Source organism: Clarias gariepinus, chromosome 11, assembly GCF_024256425.1.
Source record: "Clarias gariepinus isolate MV-2021 ecotype Netherlands chromosome 11, CGAR_prim_01v2, whole genome shotgun sequence".
NCBI classification, from domain to species: Eukaryota; Metazoa; Chordata; class Actinopteri; order Siluriformes; family Clariidae; genus Clarias; species Clarias gariepinus.
In genome coordinates, this window is record NC_071110.1 from 3068042 (window position 1) to 3083080 (window position 15039).

The following is a 15039-nucleotide window of genomic DNA, read 5'->3' on the forward strand; positions in this document are numbered from 1 at the left end:
TTGCTTAAAAGATACATGATTTAAAAAAAAAAGACATGGTTAGAAAAAAGCGCTTATGAAAGCAAACAAGTGCATGGACCCCGAACAGACCAAAGAGTAGTCCAAGGGCGAGAGTGTGTGCATTTTATGTAAGATTTGGTGAAGAAACTAAGCATGTACTGTAGTGTGGTGATATTCATTACTGTCGCCTGAAACAGCTCAGATCACTCAAAGACGAGGAATGGAGGAAAAAAAATATCCATGTTCCACAACACACTAATCCTTCTTCATTACATTGCTGCTTGCAAATGTTTTATTGCATAAGAATATTACAGATTTAGATATATTCAGGTTATATACAAAAAAGAAAGGCAAAGGTAAAAGCCTCACACACACACACACACACACACATGTTGTGCCACATTCATTCAGGAGGAACTGCATAGTTATTATGTTATATTAGGGATGTAGATCTTTGACGTTTGGAGATATGTGATCAAAGAGATGATGTAAGCAAGATGTATCTAAATGATTTGTTTGTTTAACTTAAATTGAGGGACCACGCCTCCTTAACTGGCGATGTAATTGACAGACAAGCAGGCCACGCCTTCTTTTCTGGGGCTTATAGACTTCACTGACCGTTCATTATTAATGCAGTATTTACATATAAATATTTTAAAGCTCCTCCCATACAACCCCGCCTTCCTCTCCGCTTTTACCTCACGAGGCAAAATGAAGTGCACAAACGGCAATTATACAACATCAAAGAAAAAAAAAACTGTATGATAAAAAATATTGTTAAACAACGTTGCTTGCTGTGAGTTTCTAGCAATGTCTGATTAATTATAATGAAAAGAAATGAAACCCCAGATATACTGTAGATGCTACGCCTCCCCTGATACACACAGTCCACACCCGCTTTCATTTGGGATGAGAACACGCCTCCTGTCCTGACTTGCACACAAGCATCGCCTCCCAGTTCAACTGAGGTCTTGATTGTGTTTTTAACTGATTGAAAACTCCGCAGCTCTAAGGCAAGTCTTAGGAAATAAGTGGTGCATTTACTTTTAATGATGAGAACAGACCAGAGCTGGAACTGCGTACACGGATGCCACGCCCCCTGTCAGATTCACAAGCCCAGTGGCCACGCCTAGTTCTCTAGGACTGGGACTGAGAGACATGCAGGCCACACCCACCTCTGTTGGAGGCATGGAGGCCACGCCCAGAAACGTTCCCCAATATCTTGGAACAGATGTGCATGTGGTTTTCCATCAGTGCAGTGCAGCTGTATGTTCAAGTCTAAGACGATCAATTTTTTAACATTTTCATATCTAGTATTTTTTACTCTTGATAGAAATGTATACAAGTTTGCTGTGTATGTGTGTATGCATATGCATGTACAATATGTGTGTGTATGTGTGTGTAGAGAACTATGCATGTTTTGACATCGTTTAAAATGCATGCCAGTCACATAAACCCAAAGGCAGAATATTAGTATATTCATTACAAAGGTAATTTTCCCCCTACTAAAAAAAAAAAAAAAAAAGAAAGAAACAGACCAGGCCGTGGTCTTGATTACATCCCAGGAGAAATCAGGGAAAAGTCCTGAAGGCTCCTTGAATGTTTGTGGGATTTGCATTGCTACATTCCAAAAAGTTTGTCCATGGAGCTGCTTCGTTCTCCAGAGCTCGAGAGTAACGCCGCCTCCTCGAGGAGCGACCGTGGCAAATGTAAACGCACACACTTTCCATTTCACGTTTTTCCAGAATTACATCGAGTCGAGTTTTTTCCCACTCTGCCAAAAACATGACCGCCGTTGACGTCAATCACTGCTTTAGAAGTTTTCTTTAAACATGTTTTTCTTCCGAGCCTTCGAGTCCACACATTGGAAACGTTCGTGTGAAAGGTCTTTGTCGGGGATCGTGGCAGCTCGGTGCCACACGTCGCCCGCGTTTGTAGTTGGTTTCCTCTCTCAGTTGACGGTCGGCACCTGGTTCATGCTGTACTCCTTGGCCTTCAGTCTCAGGTTGGCGATGCTGTTGGCCATGTTCACTCCCTGCGCCGTGTTGTTGTTGGCGCAGGACGGCGAGTAGGAGGCCATGGCGCTGAAGAGGAAAGGTCAAGATTTCAAAGTCAGAAATGAATTAAGAGTGACTCAAACACCATTAAAGATTTTAAAGGGGTTGATGTTTAACCGTGTATCTGAAAAATACATGAAAAAACGAAACTATAACATTTACACACAACAATGTGCTGGTTCTGTATAGGTGATGATGTCCAAGTGTTCAAACTCATGAAGTATTTATTATAGGAAGAATATATTAATGATCACAAACAACATGCTAAAATAATATTTCTAAATCACTGTTTTGTGATTATTTTCCTGAGCTAATAACCACAAAGTTGTTCAAATACTAGCCTTATGTTAGCTTCATGGAACAATAGCTAGCAGGATAACCTGCCGTTGTGCTAGCATACAGTATGCCTTTGAGTAAGTGTAAAGACGGGAAAAAAAAATCAATTCAATTAGTGATTGCTATTCTTGTGTCTGCCAATTTAAAATCCATTCTTTAATTAGTTTTTTTTAATTTATATATGTTTTCATTTGGGGGTAAAATGTTGCAGTTCCTCTATAATACTACAGGTGGCGTGCTGTAAACTATTCACACATTGCCAGGCAACATCCTGTGTGATAGAAGTCATTTATTTATGAAAATTTTAACAAAACCTGGGAAATTTTAATATCAAATTGGTATAATTAGAAAATTGGAAAAATTATAGTATTGTGTGGCCCCTGGTGATTCCCATTTCTAGGAAATGATTACATAGATTTTTATATTTTTTTTATTATTTATTAATGTAATAAATAATGTGTCATCTGTGATGGGAATATTTGTTCTGTTCTTCGGTTTTGCTAAGATGCTATTTTACGTCACTTATGTCCTATACTAGCTTTAAAGTCTTGCTTTAAGGGTTATGGAGATGCTTTTGGACTAGAGATATATTTAATCAAAATTAAATAATTAATAAATGTCAAAGTTTTAAAAGGTAGGTTGATTTAAGCATAATAATAATAATAATAATAATAATAATAATTGGAAATCTAACTGAATTTGGATCACAACATGTTTAATAATAAATCGATTTTTCGCATTTTCATCCCATTATAGTTACATTTAATGTAGATATTAGACTATAAGACATTAGATGATATTAGGAAGCTGCTTAATATCCGGTCTAAGCTGTGCATGATGGAGGACGTTACCTGTACGGAGGTGAGCTTCCCCAGGACAGGTAATCGCTCGGCCTCGGAGCTGGCCGCGGTACGATCGGCTGCTCCACCGACGTCACGTCTCCGGAGTAGGACTTGAGCAGGGAGGCGTTTTTACTCGCGAGCAGCGCGCGCTCGTTACGCCGGAACTTAGCCCTTCTGTTCTGAAACCACACCTGAGAAAACAACCGGGATTACAGTCATGGAAAAAAGATAGCAAACACTCCACATACGCAGGACAGAATAACAAACAATTCCATGTCAATATACAATAACAGGATTTGAGATATTTATTTATTTATTTATACAGTATGTCTGTAGTGCACATATTTGAGGGACTTTGTATTTATCAGTGAATCTGAATTACATACAGCCTTAATGTGGCTTCACAACAAACAGAAGTGTATTTACAGTATACGACATGTTTTATATGACATCCACCTTATACTGTATGTTGTCTGTAATTGTAAAGCCTGTAAAGTTTTCGATTGTTTGAATCTTTTCTTTCAATATGGCGTCCTCCACAGAACATCAGGCTTGGTTAATGATCAGGGCTAAGAATGTTTAAACCTATTTACATATTTATTTACCATGCGCATGACCATGAAGATGTTTTTTACAATTCTGGAAAAAAAAAATACAAAAATATAAAAAATTACATATAATTATCAGTGTTTAATGCTTGCTTTTTTAGCACTGCTACCAGTTTTTTTTTTTTTTTAGATATACATCTGTATACGTCCATTATTTTTAAAATAAAAGAATATACAAATCAAATGTGACTGTATAAACATCTGAATTATGTTTTCCGAATTTAGGCCACATCTCCTGTCTGAGCATCACCACGTTCACAGAGAACACTTATTCTCTCTCCTAAGTAACAGCTTTGCATCTGACTTTTAAAAAGCCCTGACACTGGAGACTCCTTCCATCTCATTACAGGAGCCTTTAGAGTCAGGAACCACATAAGCACATTAGAAACACTGAACACCTTAATAAATCCAATGATGCTATAAAGGATATTATGTTTGTGACATATTTAGTTTATATTACAGTACGGTTACATTCTAGATTCTGATTGGTCGGAAGGTGTTGATTAATTTTCTGTAACAGCAGATCTGACATTAGTGTAGTTACAAATTACATGTTTATATTAATTTATTCATATTTATTTTATGGTAACTATTATATGCATGACTTTGACCTTCATATTTATTAATAATAATAATAATAATAATAATTATTATTATTATTATTATTATTATTATTATTGTTATTATTATAATTATTATTATTATAATAATACTTATTATTATTATTATTATTATTATTATTATTATTGTTGTTGTTGTTGTTGTTATCATTATTATGAAATGAGTCTCTGGTGTTTGAAATAGTTAGAAAGCTGTAATGCTTAAAGTTTCCTGACACAGAGAACGGTTCAGGATGAAAGGGTTTTGCATATTTATTTAGTTTTCGCCTCTTAAGTTCAAGAGGAGCTGGTGTGGGAACGATTCTCTACAGAAGCTATAACAGGTAAGAACAGGAACTGAATCGAATTCACTTTAAACCATAGACAAACAAAAATGTACTGTATATGTTATTTAATAAGTAAAATCTTGAATAGTGGCTGAAGTGTAAGAGGAATAAAACTCATCAGGACATGCTGTTACAGGAAAATCAACCTCAAGTTGGTATGGGAGGAGAATTTTACTGCAACAACATGACATGGGCTCATTTCTGATACTGATACTGTATATAGAAGGTGAAGGAACATGGATTACTAGATTATAAGAAAGTGTATATCTAATCCCCCGTGCTGTACTTGGTGAACACTTTACTTTGGTCATTACGTTGGGTCACTAACCTGCACGCGAGCCTCGGTCAGATTAACCCTGCGCGCCAGATCCTCCCTGACGAAGGCATCGGGGTAATGCGTCCTCTCGAACACCCGCTCCAGCGCCTGCAGCTGACTGCTGTTGAACGTGGTCCTGTTTCTCCTCTGCTTACGCTTCTTCTTTTCCTCTGAGTTCAGCTGCTCATCTGAAAACACACATACACATTCAAATAAGAATTAAATAATAATAAAATTATATTCTAACTTTAAAAATACTTGCATTACAGTTTCACCCTTGATTGCTTAGACAACGCTTCATGTTGTACTGCTACAGGAAAATAATCAGTGACAGCATGGTGTCTATAACAGCATGTCCTGAAGTCTTTTATTCATCTTATAGTGCAGCAATCTGTCAATTATTGCATTTATTTAGGTCCCATATTTGACTATTTCTTTCTTTAGTTTACACAGGTCTCAGAGCTCCCTTAAAGGGTGAGTATCAATGCTCAAGCTGAAATACCCTTCAGATAACGTGTTGTTGTTGTTGTTGTTTCTTCAAATACCTGAAACTCCTTCTCAATTTAATTTGAGTGTTTATTTAAATGAGCTACTGCTGTGCCACGCCCCTCCAGAGAACTAAAGAGCTAAGCAACAATCCGGGGGCGGGGCTCTTCTTATATGAGGTCACAGTAGGGGGTAAATCTAAATTTTTTCCCCCTCGAGTTTGTTTGTGATTGCACACTGGAGATCCATCTGTTTAAACATGATTAAGAAATAAATTTTGCATTAAAAGGTCCTCTTTTTTTTAACCATTTCTAATTATATTTAATGTTATGGAACAACCATACAATAACTTCTGTATGAATGAACTGAAATTGTTTTAAGAGTGCTATTAATTCAAAACCATTAACTTAAAAATGCTTTAGCATGTAATGGGAATACGATTGGTACTCTAATTCCGGGTGTGTAATTTTGTTAACTACTGTAGCCGTCCCAAACCAGACAGGGACTTCTGAATATATGAGAAGCTGATAGTGATTATAAGATGACTATAGTAACTGAACTGCCATTGGACCATTCATATATAATGTAGATAGATAGATAGATAGATACTTTATTAGTTATTAGTTCATTATTACCTTATCTCCCCTGGCATTCTCTAATGTTTGTAATTAGGAAGGAAGAAATGGAGGAAGAAATAAATGGGCAGGAATGAAAAAAAGGAAAAAGGAAGGAGTGTGAAGGAAAATAAGAGGAATGAAGTAAGAAAGTAAGTAAGGAAAGGGAGGGAAGAAAAAAATGAAGGACAGGAAGAATAAATCAGAAAAGTAAGAAAAAAGAAAGATGGAATGAAATGAGAGAAGGAAGAAAATATGCCAGAAATGAAATATAGAAAGATAAAAAGGAAGGAAAACGGGCCTATAATCTTGTCGACTTTATAAGTCATTATAACTTCAGGTCTAATCTGTTTGCACATTTGTATTTGATTGTAAACTTTAAGACTGTTCGCTCTTACACTTATTTATCAGCATCATTCTTTACACCGCACTGGTTTTAAGTGACACACACACACACACACACACACCTCTCTGAGCGCTAGTAAACTAGTGTAACAGTCAGGAGTGAGCTGCTGTATCACTGTGTAGTTATTACAGTAGATCATTATTAAAACAGTATCCCGTTACTCCTAATAACACACGTAAAAAACAGTATGATGTGACTAAACACTGGGATTAAAACAGAGCAGTTTTCCCAGCTGTAATGTTGAGATCCATAACACGTACTGTACTGAGACCTGAGTTACACCTAAGCGGAAAATGTGATATATTAATAATCTACTGTAGAAATAGAAATATGCATGTGACTTTCAGCAATTATTACAACATATCCTAATAGTTAAAACCATGATGTTCATTAAAAAAAGGTTTTAAGGGATTACAATTAAAACTTTCATTTTACTTTAAATTTTTGACTGAAATCAAGTGAGATGTGTCTCATATTAGCTACACATTAGTTTGCTTTTTGTTCTACATTTCTAATAACTGCATTATAAATCAATTCTGCTGAAAAAAACACTTTTTAATCTTAAATGGATTAACTTTAACTGGTACGTGTAAATAAAGTTTTGTTCAAGTTTTAAGGAAAAATTATACATCGAGTACAAACAGAATTATTAAATGTACTGTATGAGAGAGCGACAGATAGAGAGAGAGAGAGAGAGAGAGAGAGAGAGAGTTTCTTGCAAGGTGTTAAAAGAACAAATATTCACATATAAGCGCCTAGAAACATGATTAAATATAATTAAATGAGTTACTTAATGAATAAAACATGGTTAAAGTTCATAATAGTTTAGTATAATCGTACCACCCAGCCCTAATGATTGTGTTTTAATGTTTTTTTCTTAACACAAGTGTAAGTACACACTGATCAGCCATAACATTAATACCATTTGTTACACTTTTGTTTTTGTGTTTCACTTTGACCACCAGGGCGGCTCTGAGCGCTAAGGGTGTGGTTCCGCGGCCTCTGGGGGGTGGGGGGGGGGGGTGCTGTGGTGTCTGACACCAGGACATTAGCGACGAATTCTTTGGGTGCTGTGGGTTGTGGAACGGACTGGATTGTCTGGCGCATCCCATGGGGGCTCGATCGGATTGGGATCTCCAGCTGTTTGGAGGCTGGGTTGGCAGTCTTGGGCTGTTTGCCTGCTGGGTCCCGTGCGCTGTCGGCTGTGGTGCACTGGGTATTCTGGTGCCTTTCAATCAGGCAAACATTGACTTTTTACAATAATTTGTGCTACGTTGGCTTTTCTGAGGGATCAGACTAGACAGGCTTGCCTTTGGTCCCAGGTGACCCTCGGGTGCCTGTGATCCGGTCACCTGTTTTTCTGGTGTATAATTTAGTGTTGATCAGTTCACCTGGTGGTTGTGATGTGGCTGATCGATGTACATAAAAGCTTATGAAATTAAAATACAAACTTATTTACATTAAAACTAAACATCACCATAACCGTCACCAAAACTCTGATGGTTTTCAGATTCGAAATATTTTTTAATTAAGAAATCAGAAATCTTACTATAGTGTAAAAGATTTAAATATATACAAAATTAGTGTTTAAGCTTTACATTTACTACACCGTAAATAAAGTGCTGATTTAGTGTCCTGATGCTTTTACTTTCAGTATCAGTGCTAAATGTTCAGGTTCAGGGTTCATTTGGGGTCATTTTCTAAGCAACATGGAGGAAGGATACAAACGGCAGGTCATACAAGTCACACGATTTAATTTTGATGTGAAATTTAAATGAGGACTGAATCAGTGTGTCATTTTAAACACTACAAAAGCAGACGATGAGTACGCTCATAAAGAACAAAGACTTCATCAAACACCCTGAAGGACGTTTTGTTCCTTTCTCCAGATGTAAGGCTGTAAATCCTAGTTCAGTACAAGTACAGCGCGTTTGTGCTCATTTTTCTTGACTTCTGTTGTTTCAATGAATCAGCAGATCTGAAGCTGAGTGCAAGAAAGAGGGAAAGAAAGAGGGAAAAGGGAAAAGAGAGAATGGGATAAAATAATAATAAGAAGGAAATTAGGGATAAAAACTAGGAAAATGAACAAAATGAGCAGAAGGAAAGATTTTTTATTTTCTTTCGGCCCATCAAGGAGTCACCATAGCGCACCATCTGATTCGCACACAACTTGGCACAGGTTTTATACTGGATGCCCTTCCTGATGCAACCCCTCCCATTTCTCTAACCGGCCAAGCAGAAGGGAAGATGGAATGAGAAAAAAGAGAATAGAAAGGAAACAAAGAAATGAGAAAGAAATTAAGGGGAAACAAATTGCATTCTTTGTAACTGAGGTTATTAAATTAAAATGTATTTTGTTTCATTTTGTTTAAATCTAATAGATTTTTTTAAGTAAGAAAAAGAAACAAATGAATAATCAACTATAATGAAGAAAGAAACACTAAACCCAAACAACATGTAAGGCGCTGATTCGCTGCAATATAAGTCTGTAAATCATTCTGTAACCAATATAAAAAAAAAATTCTGGTTCTTTGTATTTTGACAAACCGTTTTCTTCTGTTGTTTTATGGAATCACTCGGTGCTCGCTGTTTTTAAGGAACAAGTGAAAGAAGATGGACAGAAAAAAACGAAATCAGGGGTGAGATAAGCCTAAAGAACATGTAGAGTCTTGACTTCTTTTATTTTACACTAAATTGCTGTTTTTCTTTCTTTCTTTCTTTCTTTTTTTTTTACAAAACAGTTGCACGGTTAGAGCAGTGAGATGGTTTACAATAAAATACCAGGAAGCAGAAAGCATAGTGAAAATGATCTGCGATTATAACAAGGAGAGGGACTGGACAAGATTCTGGTTGTCATGATTTTGGAAATTTAAAGTGAAGTTTATACGCTGAGGGACGTCAAGCGGAGACTTTGGGACTCAGGGGTTAGAGGTACAGACGAAAGTTTCGATTCTCACTTGTCGTGAAAATCTTACAGGATAAATGAGCAAATATGGTGGATAATAATCATCTGTGTATACAGGACAAGATGATAAAGTATACAACTGTTCTACATTACGAAAACCAGGATGTGTATGAAAACTAGCATTATGAAACTCAACATTTTGTTAGAATGCTGAACCTACCTCGTCCTGCTTTGATGACCCGAAGGAAAAACAATCACCGCTGATGTCAAAGGTGTGGATGCAGATGTGATATTAAAGCTCACTGTACCTGCCAGTGTTTACTGGATTCTTGTTTTTGTTTGCATGTGTCTAAATTTCAGAGTTGCAAAGATAATTTTCCAACTTTTGAACATGTTGCATATAACTATAATTATGTTTTTACAACTGAATGCTGTAAAGTTTTTTTTTTTTTGTTGTTGTTGTATATGCTTGTTTAACTCATAACTGTAGAACACAACGTCCATCCATCATAGTGCAATATTTATATTGTCAATTTATTTCACTTTTTTTTCAAAATATTTATTACTTTATTACATACTGTACATAACAGCTATAGAGAGTCGGCTCCCTGTAAACTTTACAGTTTTTGAGGTCATGCATGTTATGAGTCTCGCATGAGTTATAAGCACAAGCACTTCACTTACATATAGTTATTAGAGCACTTTTATTAAGCTTCAACACTTTAGGCTTTCGTTAAAGATTATCTGTGCATTTAAAGCATTAGAGATGTTGCAGATCGTGAGGCCTCTAAGTTTTCTAAGGATTTTATCAAAACATAGATCCAAATGTAAACACACCCCTGCTGCTCTGTTTCATTTATTCTAGTCGTGCTTTGTTTTAGAGTCGTATCAAGTATCCGTATATGAAGCACATTCACAAATGCCAAATGTATAATCAGCTCCTGATCCATGAGTTGGCCTCCGCACAGTCTGCACAGTACATAAGTGTTTATGATTTGACAGAAAAGATCATATCGCGATTCTCAAAAGATATTTGAATACATGGTACATTGCTAAAATAGTGTGCTACCAAAGTGTTAGCAAAACTATTACACATTTTAAAAATATATATAAATAATGATCATACCTTATGTAATTGTGTAATTAATCTACGAAAACTTTTACAATAATAAATAAATAAATATGTGTAAAAACTTTCCTTATTTCATTGATATAGTTATAAAACACTTTCATTTAAATTACTGTTGCAATATCTCAGAAAAGTCTTCATTGTGATACAATGTATCGCAGTATTGATGATATCGCTCAGCCCTATCCTGCCTCATTCAGGTCACACTCAGACTTCATCATCATCATCATCATCATCATCATCATCTCCTCACACCTGCACTGTGCACTAAAGGAGAAAAAAAGACCTACATTCACATTCAAGCCTCTTTTTTTTTTAATCTGGAGAAAATTAATTTTAAGAGTCTCTTTGCAATTTCTTTACTGCTTAAGCGCTGTTTATTTCATACGTCCTGGCCATGTATGTGTCTTCGCTTCGAACCCCAAAGTATCGCCTCTCACAGCTTTCTGCAAACAGTTCTGTTATCTGTACAATTCGTTTACATGCTGTGATTTGTTTCTGTGGTCACACCAGCATTTGATTTACTTGCGTTGGTGGTTTTGACTATGTATTCTTATTTCTATCCTAATTTTTTTTTTTTTTGAATGACTTAACAAAGATTGTGCAAAACAAAACATGTTCTAATGTGACTGAATTGAAGTGACTGAGGTACAATAATGGTGTAAATAACAAGCTACAGGTTTTATGCTTTTTAAAAAAAAAAATAGAGTAAATAGACAGAAACATACACTGCTCATTATTGAATACATCTACAGAAAATAGCATTAATTAATCACAATCTAAAACAAAATGTTAATATTTTTTTAAATAAAGTCCTTTCAGTTTTAAGAGTACGCTAACTAAATTACCCAAAGGCTTTTTACCCAAAAATTTTTTTAATTTATTTATTTCCCAATTTAAAGTTATCATACTTATCATCAGCATGTGCATTATTTGTATTTCTTTAATTTTTTTCCTTCATTTGCGACACATTGGCTTTGTGACACAAATACTTAAATTTTTTATATGAATGCCATAAAAAAAATCGTAATGCTCCTTTATAAAATGAGAACCAATTTTTTGATGCAAATTATGAATTATGAATGAATTATGAATTATGAAATTATGAATGCAGTTACAATTGTTGCTTTTGCTTATATATTTTTTAAATATTTATCTTCCTTACAAAAGCGTATTGAGAGAGAGAGAGAGAGAGAGAGAGAGAGGTCTTTAATTTAGCACTTACTGTATTATATTTTGTTTATTCATCCTAAGAAAGAAAGAGAAAGAACTGGTACAATTGCCATGTATAATCTGCGCTACATTTTGTTTATTAGATATATATTTAACACGAATATTCTGTATTTATAACCACTTTCTTTCTTTCTTAGTTTTCTTCCTTTCTATGATTTGTTTCTTTCTGCGTTGCTAAGTACAACTCTCGCATGTATAAATATAAAACACACACTTTTGGGGAAAAAAAAAACACTCCGCGGTTCTGATTTCCATGAAGTGTGTGGTAAAGGCTGTGTTCTGTGTTGGTGTAAGAACTTGTCTGAGCACAGGAGGTTTTGAACGCCTTCCTTAGGTTTTGATAACAACACATTTATATATATTTAGATTTGTGCAGGTCTTTGATAGGAAATAAGTGTGTGTGTGTGTGTCTGTGTGTCAGATAGTACGACACAATTTTCACAAGCGCCACTTTATCTTTGACTGCAGAGATACATTTTATTGTGCCATTTTATTTATATATTTTTTATTTACTATTTCTATATTTATACTTTTTTTGATCTATCTACTCCTGTTCTTTTCCTGTCATATTTTTTAGCTTAAGCAATACGAATGGTAATATCTGTCATGTAAATAAAGCACTTTTGAATATTAAATATTAAATCTAGAGAGAGGGAGAGAGAGAGAGAGAGAGAGAGAGAGAGAGAGAGACTATTTGATCTATCTACTATCTATTTAGCCAAATTGACAAATAATGAAAAACTCTAAATAATTTTAGGAGAAGGCCCCACGGCTGACACAGCATGCACACACACCCTGAATATCGTTAACACCAACTAGTCAGAATTAAACACTACTACTTGTTAGTTACTGATTGCTGATGTGTTACCCACCATGTTTTTCCATTTCATATTTAATATGTTTATAGTGTTATTTAAAATGTAATCTACCATCTGTGATTGTTTTGGCAGCAATGTCTTTTTTTTATAACATTTATGCCAATAAAGCACTGCTGAACTGAACTGAAGAGAGAGAGAGTATGTGTATGTGTGTGTGTGTTTGGGTGTGTGAGAGAGAGAGAGACAGAGAGACTCTTTGATCTATCCACTATCTATCCAAATTGACAGATGAAAAACTGAGAATAGTTTTAGGAGACGCCCCACTGCTGATAATACTGTACAGTATATCCCAACCCTAACTAGTCAGAATTAAACATTGCTACTGTTCAATTAATGATGTGTTGTATTAATAAACAGTATATTTTGTATGTATAGTTGTTGTTAATACTGATGCTTGTTTTTATTGGCGTTGTTGTCTGTAGTTAGTGTTATTGTTATTGTTCTTATTATTGTTTGCCGACTATGTTCTTTTTCTTTCATATAATCAACCATTTTTATTGCTTTGGAAACAATGTTTTTGTTGTTGTTGTTGTTTTTTTGTTTTTTTACCATTCATGCCAATAAAGCCCTACTGAACTAGTCAGAACCCAAACTGGTCAGAATTCAACATTACTACTGTTCAGTTACTGAAATATATTTTTTTTGTTATTGTTGTTATTATTGTTTATCCACTTTCTTTTTCCTTTACATTTAATATATTTATAGCGTTATTTATAATTGCTTTGGCAACAATGTGATTTTTTAAACATTAAGTCCAGTAAAGCCCTGCTGAACAGAACCGAACAGAACTGAACTCTTACTGTCTTGCTGCGCAGTGTCGCTGCCGCTGGTCAGCCCCGGGGACTCCAGGCTTCCTGTGCCCGCCTCCGCGCTGCTCTCCTCGGCCTGCGCTCCGGCCATCTCCCGCGCGTCCTCCAGGTCCAGCAAGTGGCTCACGGAAAAATTCTTCTTGGCTCCAGAAAAATGCTCCAGATTGGCCGCGGTGATCGCTCTGTCCATCACATGCGCTGCATAACCAGAACTCATGACTCAACAACAGGCTGGAGGGCTGAAATGAAGCGCGCGCAGCCTCCGGGAGCGCATGGACCTCTCTGTCTCTCTCTCTCTCTCTGTGTCTCTGTGTCTCTCTCTGTGTGTCCCTCAGGGAGCTGGGGAGAGACTCAGGACGCTCTGTGTCGTGCCTCCTGTCTTCTCTCAGATCCGAAACCTGCTCATCAATCCGGTTCTGTCTTCTCCGGACAACTCCAGATGTTCAGTTCTCCGGGTCAGCAGGGCGCGCGCTCCCGCTCCGGGTTCTTCAACATCTGTCAGAAAGTTTCGCGCGTCTCCGAGAGTCAGCACTGATGAGCCCTGATGACGATGATGATGATGATGATTGCCACACATACACACAACTCATACAACACACACCACAAACACCACACACACACACTCTCTCTCACACACACACACTCTCTCTGTCTCTCTCTGTCTCTGTCTCAGTGCACTCCGCTCGGCGGCTGGAGAGTGAATGAGTCTCGGTTTGACGGACGGACGGATGAGGAGCTTTAATTACGTGGCAAAGTCGTGAGTTCGTAGTTTCTGACGTTTTGCAGAGAGCGCAGACGTTTCCCCACCCCGTAATGCGCGCGCACGCACACACACACACACAGAGACAGACACACACACACACACCGACGAGAACTTCCGCTTTTATTTTTTTTGTTTCAATTACCCCCCCCCCCAGAGAAAGAGAGAGAGAGAGAGAGAGAGAGAGAGAGATTAGTTCTGTTTCATTTGTTTAAAAAATAAACCTTGATCACGATTAATATACGATTAATCATACAGCCTGTTATACAGCAGCCTTCTGTCCTGACAGTAACGTTTCCATATGCTTAAAGAAAGAAAGAAAAAAAGAAAGAGCAGAGGTAAAGGCAGAATAGAAAAAAGGGAAAGCAAAACTCTTGCTAATAAAAAGTAACCAGAGAAATGACAAAAGAGAAAAGGAGGGCAAGACTGGATAAAAAGAAGGCAAAAAACAAAGAAGGAGAGAAAAGGAATAGTGGATAAACAGTAGAAAAAGGAAGAATTAAGGAAAGGCAGAATCGAAGGAAGGAAAGAATGAAATAAATAGTGTTGCTTGAGAGTGAATGAAAAGGATAGCATAAAATTTTAGACTTTTTTACACGAGTAGTTCATGTATGCGTGATTTTCACGTGCAATTTTATGGTGTAATGTGAAGTACACTTCCACACGATGTGTGTGTGTGTGAGTGTGAGAGAGAGGGGGGGGGGGGAGGGAGAC

The 15039-nt window shown here is 36.6% G+C and overlaps 1 protein-coding gene across 1 annotated transcript; it reads right to left on the reverse strand.

Moving 5' to 3' along the window:
* Nucleotides 1-259: 259 nt before the first annotated feature.
* On the reverse strand, nucleotides 260-14287 carry LOC128533616 (paired mesoderm homeobox protein 1-like). The gene is made up of 4 exons (XM_053507900.1): nucleotides 13557-14287; nucleotides 5118-5293; nucleotides 3245-3426; nucleotides 260-2084 (listed from the first exon to the last, which is right to left on the reverse strand). The coding sequence occupies exons 1-4, from the start codon at nucleotides 13780-13782 to the stop codon at nucleotides 1952-1954; spliced, it is 717 nt and encodes a 238-aa protein (XP_053363875.1). The 5' UTR covers nucleotides 13783-14287; the 3' UTR covers nucleotides 260-1951.
* Nucleotides 14288-15039: the final 752 nt, after the last annotated feature.